The 13,885-nt window shown below is 36.2% G+C and overlaps 1 protein-coding gene across 7 annotated transcripts in view; it reads right to left on the bottom strand.

Moving 5' to 3' along the window:
* The window catches only part of ema (C-type lectin domain containing ema), a 191,540-nt gene that overhangs the window by 12,742 nt on the left and 164,913 nt on the right, over positions 1-13,885 (bottom strand). For all 7 annotated transcript variants that reach the window (XM_089106377.1, XM_089106376.1, XM_089106378.1 and 4 more), the window contains 3 exons: positions 11,487-11,638; positions 9,913-10,195; positions 8,792-8,923 (listed from right to left, as the gene is read on the bottom strand). In XM_089106377.1, the coding sequence (XP_088962503.1) occupies positions 8,792-8,923; positions 9,913-10,195; positions 11,487-11,638 (567 nt within the window). The remainder of the gene's footprint in view (positions 1-8,791; positions 8,924-9,912; positions 10,196-11,486; positions 11,639-13,885) is intronic.

The raw sequence follows: 13,885 nt of genomic DNA, 5'->3' as shown, positions 1-13,885 counted from the left end.
TTTGCTTTGATTTCATTTATTTATTGATACTGATTTGCGGTAGTTGTATGCTTGGTAGATTATTTGATTATATTTTTGTTCATTTTTGGTTGGAGTTCTTTACTTTTAAAAAAAAAAACTTATTTTGTGCAAACTTTTTTATTTAATTTCTGTTCGTTTTGTATTGACGTAGTCTTTTTCAGGGAGAAAGACAGAGCCTCTTCTGAAGTTAAAAAAACGCCCCTTCCATAAAAACCTTAAATACCCCCGGGTCATAGCTTACAACCCTTGCCTCTAATCTCTGGGGTTTGTTTCAACCCCAAAAGCCGTGTTATATGATAAATAGACTATTTTTAATACAACGGCTATCTCAAAATTTCTATTAAACGCATTTCGGGACAATACTACGTGTGTGTAGGGGGGACGGGGTAGCTACTCTCTGATCACTTTGACTATTAAAAAGAGCATTAGAGCGCCTGATTACCAATCCGATGAGCCCCCTCCGAATTTTATATGACCCCACTTTCTATAAAAACCCTACATGTCCCCAGGGCATAACTTACAACCCTTGTCCTGAGGGCTGGGGGATTTGTTATCCTCAAAGACATAATTTCCAGACCTTTCTGATAGGCTGAACAAAATGGCTATTTCAAAATCTTGATTGGAAATGTCTGGAGAAATGATAGGTGTGAGGGGGGCATTTGCCCTCTGATCACTTTCGACTAATAAAAAAGGCACTACTCCTCTGAATTTCCAATCAAATGAGCCCTTCTTGAAGCTTCTACGACAAAATTTTCTTTAAGAACCTTATATGCCCCAAGGGCATAACTTATGACCTTGTCCTGAGGGTTATGGGGGGAGGGTTGCCATCCTCAAAGGCATAATTTCCAGACCTTTGAACTACGTTGAACAAAATGGCCTTATCGAAATGTTGATCAGATATGTTTGGGAAAATGATGGGCGTGGGGGGGGGGGGGGGGGAAATTCTCCCTCCAATTACCTCCGACGATTAAAAACGGCAATATCCCTCACAATTTCCAATCTAAAGAGCCCTTTCTGAAGTTTTTACGACAACACTTTCTATAAAAACATTATATCCCCTCAGGGCATAACTTTAAACCTTAACCCTGAGGGCTGTGAGGGGGTTGTCATACCCAAAACATAATTTCCGGACCCTTAAACTACGTTCAACAAAATGGATATATCAGAATGTTGATCGGAAGTGTTTGGGGAAATGATGGACGTGGGGGGGGGCATTTGCCCTCCGATCGCCTTTGACTATAAATAAGGGCACTAGCCCTCTCAATTCCCAGTTGAATGAGTCATTTTTGAAGTTGCAACGACAACGCTGGCAAAGACCTAATTTCCATAACTTTCAACTGCGTTGAACAAAATGTCTATCTCAAAATTTTGAATGGATATATTTGGAGAAATGGTGGGCGTGAGAGGGGCGTTAGTAGCCCTCCAATCACTTTCGACTATTAAAAAGGTTCGAACACTGGAATGTTTTATTTTAGTTATGCAGACTATAACGTGTTTTATTTAAATTATATTAAAAAATTATATTAACCTTAAGGACATCAGTGGCAGATTAATTGACCCAATTTCAGTACCGGATGCTTTTAATAATTATTTCACCAGTATTCCAAATGCTCCTGTTCCCCCTCCGAGTCAGTACACCCTATCAAGAATCCCAGATCCACATTTTTCTCTCCAACTGATAGTAATGAGGTGCTTCAAGTTATTGAATCTCTTTCTAGTAGTAGTACACCTGACTTCCTTGGTATAAGTAATAAGCTTCTTAGCACTGCATCTTCCTATGTTTGTGAACCCATTGTGCATATAGCAAACCTGTCTATGATCAATGGAGTCTTCCTAGAAATATTTAAATCAGCAATTGTTATCCCGATTCATAAAAAAGGCGATCCGTCTGAGATAAGTAATTATTGTCCAATCTCACTTCTCCCAGTCGTATCCAAAGTGCTCGAGAGCATTATCTTCCGACGTCTTTCTTCCTTTTTATTTGGGATTAATCCTTCAGAATCGTTGATTTGTTCTCATCAATATGGCTTCCGTTCCAAATTTTCAACTGCTCATGCACTAATCGACACCACATAGTTAATCTGGTACCAACTTGACCTTAATAATACTGTATCTTACTTATTAGTGGGTATCTATAAGAACATGGGTATGATTGGTGCTATGATTTTATTAAATAAGCTTAAGAACTTAATTATTCGTGGACTTCCTTTCTAATGATTTGGTTCCTGTATCTTTGGTAGAGCATAGAGTGTGAGTCTAGGCGGCGTGACCTTGCATCCCCTACCTGTCCGCAGGGGCGTCCCGCAGGGCTCTGTTCTTGGTCCAATACTATTTCTGCTTTATATTAATGATTTGGTTACAGGCCTGGGTCCATCAGTGCACCCAGTACTTTTTGCTGACGATAGCAACTTTTTCATCACCGGCCCTAATTTACCATCCGTCGTCACCTCTGCTCAAATCCTTCTGAATAGAGTACAGGAATGGTCTCTCGTTAACTGCATGACAATTAACAGCAAGAAAAGTCAGGTTGTATTATTTCGAACCCCTTACAAAAAAAATGGAGCTCAGCAAGCACTTGGCCTAAAATATTCCACCAATCTCCTCCCACAGGTCGAAGTTACCAAGTTTCTTGGTGTCCACATAGGCTCCTCCCTATCATTTGCAACACATTTTTTCTACATCAGAGCCATAATCTTGTGACAGGTAAGTATGATTAATCGTGTGAATAATTTTCTTCCTCCTGATATCATTGTCATCCTTTATGACTCTTTTATTTACCCATATATCTCATACTGCGGATCTGTTTGGGGCAACACTTATCCTTCAGTTACCAATTAATTAAAATCTGCCCAAAACCGTGCCATCAAAGCAGTTTTTCGGCTGCCCCGACTATATCCCACCCAGTACTTGTTCTCCGATTTTGGTATTATCCCTTTTGAACAAATCATTAAAAAATTAAATTTATCCCTTGCATACTCCGCTTACCATACAAACTTTCCTCCCCAATTATTATCTTATTTTAATTGCAATAATTCTGAAGCCTATGTCTCCGTTCATCCAACCGTTCCTTTATTGTCCCCAAGTGTGTCTCTAGCTCCGCCACGCTATCCCCCATTTATAAATCTATACTTCAATGGAATATAATACCCTCCATTATCGAGCTATCCACAGGTTTTTGCACGCTGTATAACAATGTTAATAAACTTTGATATTATAAATCTCTACATTTTTGATCAATTTGCTTTAATTTACCCGTTTTCTCTTTTTTTCTGCTTTTTCTTTCTTTTTTCCCTCTTATTCATTTTCAATTTTTTGTTGTTATGGTCCTCAACAAGTTCGCTTCCAGGATCCTTATTATTATTGGTGTTATGTTTCATCTTTGTTTTATTTCAATAAATTGAATTGAAATAAACATGCCCCTTGCAGTTACTTCATATGGGAAAACTTGGGCTCTGGAAAACTTAGCGGAAGATACTCAATACTTTTTTATACATATATATATATATATATATATATATATATATATATATATATATATATATATATATATATATATATATATATATATATATATATATATATATATATATATATATATATATATATATATATATATATATATATATATATATATATATATATATATATATATATATATATATATATATATATATATATATATATATATATATATATATATATATATATATATATATATATATATTGAACTTGAGTAAATATAATGGATAAAAATCAAGGAGAGGATTAGTGGCTACATTAGAAAACTAGTAAGTTGGCTACTAGTTTCTGACTTGCTTGTACAATTTACAAGTAATATTTGACTAATCTTAACGAGAAAAAGAAACTGCCGAAACCTCTAAAAAAAGTACTAAGATCTTTACCTCTTGGATGCTATGGAAAAGAGGTTTTTTGAAACCTCTTGAGATAGCCATAAATATATGGCTATCTCAAAATTTTTTTGGACGTGTTTGGGGAAATGGTGGGCATGGGTGTGGTGTTAGTTTCCCTAAAATCACTTTAGACTATTAAAAAGGGCACTAGCCCATTCAGTTTCCAATTGAATGAGCCTTTTTCGAAGTTATTATGACAACGCTCTATATAAAAATCTTATGTGCCCCCAGGGTTTGGGGAAATGGTGGGCGTGAGAGGGGGATTAATTGCCCTCCAATCAGTTTCCTGTTAACATCCTGTTAAAAAGGGCACTAGCCCTTTCAATTTCCAATTGAATGAGCTCTTTTTTAAGTTTCTACGACAACATTTTCTATAAAAAACATTATTGCCTTGAAGGCTCTGGGGGGGGGGGGGTTGTCATCCTCAAAGACCTAATTTCCAGAAATTTCAACTACGTTGAACAAAATGGCTATCTCAAAATTTTGATTGGATGTGTTTGGGGAAATGGTGGATGTGAGAGAGGGGTTAGTCACCTTCCAATTACTTTCAAATAATAAAAAGGGCACTAGCCCTTTCAATTTCCAATCAAGTGAGCCGTTTTTGAAGTTTTTACGACAACGCTTTGGATATAAACATTATATGCCAACAGGGCATAACTTGCAACCCTTGCCCTGAGGACTATGAGGGGGTTATCATCCTCGAAGACCTAATTTCCAGAACTTTTAACTAGGTTGAACAAAATGGACATCTAAAAATTTCGAATGCGTGTGTTTGGGGAAATGGTGGACGTAAAAGGGGGGTTAGTTGCCCTCCAATAACTTTCAACTATTAAAAAGAGCACTAGTTCTTTCAATTTCCAATCGAGTGAGCCGTTTTTTAAGTTTTTACGACAACACTTTCTATAAAAACCTTATATGCCCCCAGGGCATTTACAACCCTTGCCCTCAGGGCTGTAGGGGGTGCGTCATCGTCAAAGACATAATTTACAGACCTTTCAACTACCTAAAACAAAATTTCTATCTCAAAATTTTGATTGGATGTGTTTGGGGAAATGGTGGGTGAGAGAGGGGGGTTAGTAGCCCTCCAATCACTTTCGACTATTAAAAAGGTTCGAACACTGGAATGTTTTATTTTAGTTATGCAGACTATAACGTGTTTTATTTAAATTATATTAAAAAATTATATTAACCTTAAGGACATCAGTGGCAGATTAATTGACCCAATTTCAGTACCGGATGCTTTTAATAATTATTTCACCAGTATTCCAAATGCTCCTGTTCCCCCTCCGAGTCAGTACACCCTAGCAAGAATCCCAGATCCATATTTTTCTCTCCAACTGATAGTAAAGAGGTGCTTCAAGTTATCAAATCTCTCTCTAATAGTAGTACACCTGACTTCTTTGGCATAAGTAATAAGCTTCTTAACACTGCATCTTCCTATGTTTGTGAACCCATTGTGCATATAGCAAACCTGTCTATGATCAATGGAGTCTTCCTAGAAATATTTAAATCAGCAATTGTTATCCCGATTCATAAAAAAGGCGATCCGTCTGAGATAAGTAATTATTGTCCAATCTCACTTCTCCCAGTCGTATCCAAAGTGCTCGAGAGCATTATCTTCCGACGTCTTTCTTCCTTTTTATTTGGGATTAATCCTTCAGAATCGTTGATTTCTTCTCATCAATATGGCTTCCGTTCCAAATTTTCAACTGCTCATGCACTACTTGATACCAAACAACTAATCCGGTACAAACTTAACCCTACTAATGCTGTATTTTGCGTATTGGTGTGTATCTATAAGACCTTGGGCATGATTGGCGATAGTGTTCTATTAAATAAACTTTAGAACTTAAGTAGTTGTAGACTTTATTTATAATGGTTTGATTCCTGTATCTTTGGTATAGCATAGAGTGTGAGTCTGGGAGGCATGACTTCGCATCGCCTACCTGTCCGGAGGGGCGTCCTGCAGGGCTCTGTTCTTGGTCCAATACTATTTCTGCTTTATATTAATGATTTGGTTACAGGCCTGGGTCCATCAGTGCACCCAGTACTTTTTGCTGACGATAGCAACTTTTTCATCACCGGCCCTAATTTACCATCCGTCGTCACCTCTGCTCAAATCCTTCTGAATAGAGTACAGGAATGGTCTCTCGTTAACTGCATGACAATTAACAGCATGAAAAGTCAGGTTGTATTATTCCGAACCCCTTAGAAAAAAAATGAAGCTCAGCAAGCACTTGGCCTAAAATATACCACCAATCTCTTCCCGCAGGTAGAAGTTGCCAAGTTTCTTGGTGTCCACATAGACTCCTCCCAATCATTTGCAACACATGTTTCCTACATCAGAGCCATAATCTTGCGACAGGTAAGTATGATTAATCGTGTGAGTAATTTTCTTCCCCCCTGATATCCTTGTCACCCTTTATTACTCTTTTATTTACCCATATATCTCATACTGCGGATCTGTTAGGGGGAACACTTATCCTTCAGTTACCAATAAATTAAAATCTGCCTAAAATCGTGCCATCAAAGCAGTTTCTCGGCTGCCCCGACTATATCCCACCCAGGACTTATTCTCCGATTTTGGTATTATCCCTTTTGAACAAATCATTAAAAAATTAAATTTATCCCTTGCATACTCCGCTTACCATACAAACTTTCCTCCTCAATTATTATCTTATTTTAATTGCAATAATTCTGAAGCCTATGTCTCCGTTCATCCAACCGTTCCTTTATTGTCCCCAAGTGTGTCTCTAGCTCCGCCACGCTATCCCCCATTTATAAATCTATACTTCAATGGAATATAATACCCTCCATTATCGAGCTATCCACAAGTTTTTGCACGCTGTATAACAATGTTACTAAACTTTGATATTATAAATCTCTACATTTTTGATCAATTTGCTTTAATTTACCCGTTTTCTCTTTTTTTCTGCTTTTTCTTTCTTTTTTCCCTCTTATTCATTTTCAATTTTTTGTTGTTATGGTCCTCAACAAGTTCGCTTCCAGGATCCTTATTATTATTGGTGTTATGTTTCATCTTTGTTTTATTTCAATAAATTGAATTGAAATAAACATGCCCCTTGCAGTTACTTCATATGGGAAAACTTGGGCTCTGGAAAACTTAGCGGAAGATACTCAATACTTTTTCATATATATATATATATATATATATATATATATATATATATATATATATATATATATATATATATATATATATATATATATATATATATATATATATATATATATATATATATATATATATATATATATATATATATATATATATATATATATATATATATATATATATATATATATATATATATATATATATATATATATATATATATATATATATATATATATATATATATATATATATAATATATATTGAACTTGAGTAAATATAATGGATAAAAATCAAGGAGAGGATTAGTGGCTACATTAGAAAACTGGTAAGTTGGGTACTAGTTTCTGACTTGGTTGTACAATTTACAAGTTATATTTGACTAATCTTAATGAGAAAAAGATACTGCCGAGATCACAAAAAAAAGTACTAAGATCTTTACCTCTTGGATGCAATGGAAAAGAGGTTTTTTGAAACCTCTTGAGATAGCCATAAATATATGGCTATCTCAAAATTTTTTTGGATGTGTTTGGGGAAATGGTGGGCATGGGTGTGGTGTTAGTTTCCCTAAAATCACTTTAGACTATTAAAAAGGGCACTAGCCCATTCAGTTTCCAATTGAATGAGCCTTTTTCGAAGTTATTATGACAACGCTCTATATAAAAATCTTATGTGCCCCCAGGGTTTGGGGAAATGGTGGGCGTGAGAGGGGGATTAATTGCCCTCCAATCAGTTTCCTGTTAACATCCTGTTAAAAAGGGCACTAGCCCTTTCAATTTCCAATTGAATGAGCTCTTTTTGAAGTTTCTACGACAACATTTTCTATAAAAAACCTTATTGCCTTGAAGGCTCTGGGGGGGGGGGGGGTTGTCATCCGAAAAGACCTAGTTTCCAGAACTTTGAAATACGTTTAACAAACTTCGTATTTCAATTTTGAGTGGATGTGTTTGGGGTAAAGGTGGATGTGAGAGAGGCGTTAGTTACCTTCCAGTCATTTTCAAATAATAAAAATGGCACTAGCCCTTTCAATTTCCAATCAAGTGAGCCGTTTTTGAAGTTTTTACGACAACGCTTTGGATATAAACATTATATGCCAACAGGGCATAACTTGCAACCCTTGCCCTGAGGACTATGAGGGGGTTATCATCCTCGAAGACCTAATTTCCAGAACTTTTAACTAGGTTGAACAAAATGGACATCTAAAAATTTCGAATGCGTGTGTTTGGGGAAATGGTGGGCGTAAGAGAGGGGTTAGTTGCCCTCCAATTACTTCCAAATATTAAAAAGGGCACTAGCTCTTTCAATTTCCAATCGAGTGAGCCGTTTTTGAAGTTTTTACGATAACGCTTACTATAAAAACCTTTTATACCCCCAAGGCATTTACAACCCTTGCCCTCAGGGATGTAGGGGGTGCGTCATCGTCAAAGACATAATTTACAGACCTTTCAACTACCTAAAACAAAATTTCTATCTCAAAATTTTGATTGGATGTGTTTGGGGAAATGGTGGGTGAGAGAGGGGGGTTAGTTGCCCTCCAATCACTTTCGACTATAAAGGTCATTAGCCCTTTGAATTTCCAATCGAATGAGTCTTTTTGAAGTTTCTACGAAAACACGGTTAAAATCGTCCTTTTTAACTTTTTTATGTTCTAATATATTAGCTCTTCATTGAATAGCGATTGTAAGTCTCTTTTAGAGGATGGAAGAACAAGAAAGAGGGTTACCTTCGGGTTTGAAGGCGGCTGGAAATCCAGGAACCTTAGTTGGTACAAACATTGGGCCATAGATAGAAACACCTTGTCGCTGTACAGTCCTATGCACCCCACAGGTTTGCTGCTGGGATGATTTTCCACGTCCTATAAAAACATAAAATAAATAATAAATTTTAAAAAAGGAAAAGATTATAATATGAAAATCTACCAATTGCTCAAGTGCACGTTGTAAAATCGTTAATTTCCAATTTTTAAGCATTTTTTTTGTTATAAATCAAATTAAATAAACAAAATATATGTTTTTTTTAGAGTAAATATGACTAAAAACATGATACAGCAGATCTTCATTTATTTTGGTCATAACTATATGAATCACCTCCCCATCAAATTGGTCGAACATATTTGTGACTCCCCTACTTCTTTTCGATCCAATATACTTCTACACAAGTCTATAAAGACCAACAAGCAAAATTGTGAATTGTACTCAGTTTCTAGCTCGCTTTTGAAACAAGCGTAGGTTATATCATCTCGTTTTGAGCACGACAACGGATACGTTAGGACATGTATTCAATAAGGAACACAATCCTTAGCTCAACAGGGAGGCGTCATCAGAAGACGCTGTTGTTACTATCTTCATTTACTGGACAGATTATAGATAATGGATAGTAGCCAATATACTGGAGTTGATATTTTCATACCAATTACACTCTCTGACCTTAATTTTCGTCTCTAACCTTTATTTTATTATTATTATTATTTTTTTTGAAGAGAAAATGATCTTCAATGAGAGTTCAGTACAGCATCTACAAAATTAAACAAGTAAAAAATAACAAGATAGTGAAGACCCTCAACCACTAACGAGCAATATTGGGATGTTAAATAATTTAGCTTTTTGAATCACTTTCGTTTAAGTTGGTCCACTTGGATTTTCTATTTTAAATGTTGATCATTTCTGGCTAAATTTTAAGATCATTTTTGGAACAAATGATCAAAATCTTATAGTAACTACCAATCACGATTTTTTGGGGTCACCCTTGGCATGGGGGTGCCAAGTTTCTTTCTATGTTGTATTTTCACTTCTGGGACCATCTTGCACATAAGCAATTATCACATTCTAAGTAAAAGCAGCTTACTTGGAAATGAATCTTGTCGGAGGAAAAGGCTGCTTGCCGGTGAGATGCCACCACTGAGTCCACTCAGGTCCAGAAGCTTGGCTATTTGTTGCATCTTCCTCTGCCTGGCCCTTAATCGACCTTTTGTGAGTCTCTGTTTGGCAGCCATACACCGTATATGGTCATCGAATAGGAATCGAGCGGAGAGGAGGGGAGAACGAGAGGATGTCCCAGCGGCTGGTTGTCTCTGCACAGTGACGTGAAGATAGCGAGAGTCTTCCTTATCACCAGTTACTTCAACATCCTAAAATAGCGATTTTTACGTATCAAAACCAAACCAAGCAAAAACCTATGCATGGGGTATTTGAGCAAGCATCTACTGCCCTTTCCCCCTCCAAAATCTGATAATTCTTAAAAGTTTTTCAATAATTGGTATGTTTGTCAAATAATCAATCAGTTGTTTTTATTTAATTTCTTCAAACTTATCCCCCTCCCCATTATCTCACACAAAAAATGCTTTACCCCTCTTGTCAACAGCTTTAATACTTTAAGCGTATACTTCTGCGTACTTGCGTAATCAGAATAGCTGGATACAACAAAGCTATTACTTTAATCCTATGAATTCATTGTGATTAGAAAATATCCGTTGGACTTGTTTGACAAGTATTTGGTATGAATTTTTCGAACCACTTTAAGGAAGGTCTGTGTCACCATAATCTTTAGCTCTTTTTGTTTAAGCAAAATATTTCAAACCGGTTTAGAATTTCAACTATTATAGTAACTATGATACTACTTACAATTTAAAGACCTCAGCTAGAACCGTTTTCATTAGAACTGCATTTGGCATGATTCTAACCATTCCGACCCTAAGCTTTCTACTTTTTCGTGTGCCTACTTATATCAAGTAAACTCCAGTACAAAAGACTGTCTTCTTTTATTGAATAATCTAGCAAAGTGACAAGGCAGATCAGGAAGTATACGGTAGTTCCTTATTGACCAATTGTAAACAAACTCCCTGATGCATGCACGTGTCAGGATACTTATACTGTACAAACTGTAACCCAAGAAACTGGATCTAGTGATGCACTTTCACAAAACATAATAATTACCTTCAGAATGCCAGGTATTGGCTAGATGATTATCGTGCATTCAACATTTATTATTATGTTGACGAATTTTCTAAAACCCTCAATGCTGCGTAAATATTAAACTGTCTTCTTGGATAGTTTGCACAACTATTGCAATAACCCGGCTATAAGCCACACAAGATTTCTGTCCACATCATCCCACATTTAAGCAACACTGGGCCAACCATTGTAAGTACTATTATTATTATGATACAGTATGAAATCGGTCACATATTTCGCAAGAATTAATTCACATAGAATTACCAAATACTAGTAGAAAAGCTTATGGACTACGGAGCAGAGCCCACTGGTTGCGACGATTAAAATATTCAAGAATCCTGATATGGACGACAGAAACGCGAGTAATAAACACTTAGATAATCTATTGACAAAAGGACATATCCTCAAACAAACACATGTAAAAATAAGAATACAAACTAATTTGTCAGAAAAGGAAACATTTCTTACTTGGAGCCATCCTACGAATTTTGCCACGCCCCAGCCAAGCCTCCTTGTGTCTGGCTCTACCAATATAATTTGGTTTAAGTCAACTACTAAAAATCTTCTATGTCTCTGGCCATCCTTACTGATTATTGTGCAACCAATAAGGTCACTGTTGTCTGAAAATAAAAATAGGTACTTATCGCTTAAAATTCACAAAATATAAGTAATTTATTAGGGTACCAAATTCTAAAGGCCGTAGTTCTGAGGCGTATTTCTAGTGGCCAAATGAAGTATTTGGCTGTTATCAAACTTGTTTTTCCTCAAACCCGAGACGAAAAAACGTCAGTAAAGCCACCTTTGGTCATAAAACCAGGGTATTAGTTTTCTAAAGCCCTGGCGAAAAAAAACGTATTTAAAACTCATCTGAGAACTTGGTTCTCAAGCGTATTTCGTTTTTCGTCAATCTTTGTTTGCGTCAGGTCTGATAAAGTAGACGCTGTGTTTAACACTGTCAAGTTCTTAACAAAAGTTCTCTCTTGTTCATAGAAGGGATATTAGCCTAATTTCTTTTAGAAGCTATTAGCTATGAACAGAAAAGCTCATCTTTCAAGACTATTAACCTGCTTTCAATCGATCCAAATTGTTTTTATGCGAGCCGAGTAAAGTTAAAAAACACAGTAGAAGGAGGGAATAAATTAAGGATTATTAAACTGATAACTGAAAAAAATGGAAAAGATACTGGTGCCAAATATATACCAGATTTCTTGTTACGGTTATTAAACATTTTTGTATAAATTATTCATCAGCAGCAAAAGGTCAAAATTCCCATTTGGGTTAAATAGAGAAGGAATTGTGTAAGAGCTAAAAATACAAATTCTTAGATTACGCAAAGGACTGAGAGACTGAGACTTCTTGAAAATCTCAAATAATAAGTGGAATTCCAATTCAGTTATAAATAACTAAAAAAAAAACAGATGAAAGTGAAGTTTCTAGATTTTCACAAATAATTACCCTCCATCCTCCTCCCAAGAAAAGGAAAAGCAGGGACAGGGTATGCACGAAGTCACAGCAAATATCAGACGGAAATTCTCACTGCAAAAACTGTTTGCGTTACATAATATGAAAGGCAATAATCTGGATAATTATATATAATTTCTAAAATTAAACTTGGTTTGGACAATTAAATATTTATTTCAAAAACACAATTACAACATCTAAGAGAGCCAAGTTAACTTCATATGTAAAAGAAATCCATAGATTCTTAAAGACTTTAAATCGCTTTCAGAGGACAGGCGTAAGTTTAATGGGTTGGACACCATCAACACTTTGCTTGGAGCATTTCTTTTTCCGACGGGTTACCAAGACTTGTTTTCCAACGAATAGGGAATTCACCAGCAGAGCTGGTTTCATTGAAATTAAAGACAAAGATTTTGAAAAATTATTGCCAAGGCTTTAACTAGTTCAAATGGAATTGTATCGGAGAGATATTGCACTTTTAACACACATTTTTGTTACTTCCGCTCCATTGTATTATACATTTTGTAGGTAGGTCTTGCTGCATAAATTTCGCCGAAATTTGAAGAAGTTAAAGCAAAGGAAAATACTCGCGTTCACCACTTGGCAAACGTTTGCTCACATTTCATTGCTTTTCGAATTTTTTTTTGCAAAATAAAAATTTGCTACCATTATAACTCTACATTTGCATGATTATGACTCAGTATGACTTTTCTGTTCCCCAAAGTAAATAAAATATTAAACTGACGTCTTTTCTTAACTTTAGAAGAGATTAGACGTGTATTGTATTGGTAACCACGGCTGCCACCAGATATTGGCGCGGAAATGGTGCTGCACCACTTATTGGAAGAGAAAGCCTCACTGGCGCCAAATATTGTAATGAAATGGCTCACGGCTACCACGAACCGTAACGTAAATATATATGGTATGGCAATACCCTATTACGGTATACCCTGATCCAGGGTATGGTAACGTGATCGAACGGTGAAACGGGCCAACTCTCTAGGCCAAAGGTACCTTCACTTGGGTCACCCCTAATATCTCTAGCTATCTCTTAGTAGGGTAAACGGCCCCCATGCCCATATACTTGTACCGGTAATTCTCGCAAACTCTTTCCCTACCCTGCCTGGGTTCCTGGAAAAATAATCTCACATGGCTGTAGAAAATAGCTTACTCGTATTCTTCCAAAGGTCACAAAACACATCTATAAACTCTCAAGACAGGCTCCCTAAACGGGGTCTCAAAGTAGACTCCTAACAAAAACACCACTTCTGTACAAATTCCCTTTCTGTAGGGGTGGACCTTAGATTGGCCCTGACAAATCCGGTAAATCAAAGTGCAAATCCCTGGCTTCTTTTGAATAATATTATCTTTCAATGGCCCAGGTCAGGAAGACAAAAATAGAATTT

The sequence above is a fragment of the Artemia sp. Qi Xiang Cuo genome, chromosome 20 (genome assembly GCF_049724085.1).
Source record: "Artemia sp. Qi Xiang Cuo chromosome 20, ASM4972408v1, whole genome shotgun sequence".
NCBI classification, from domain to species: domain Eukaryota; kingdom Metazoa; phylum Arthropoda; class Branchiopoda; order Anostraca; family Artemiidae; genus Artemia; species Artemia sp. Qi Xiang Cuo.
The sequence above is the reverse complement of the archived record's forward strand: the minus strand, read 5'-3'. Positions and strand labels throughout refer to the sequence as shown.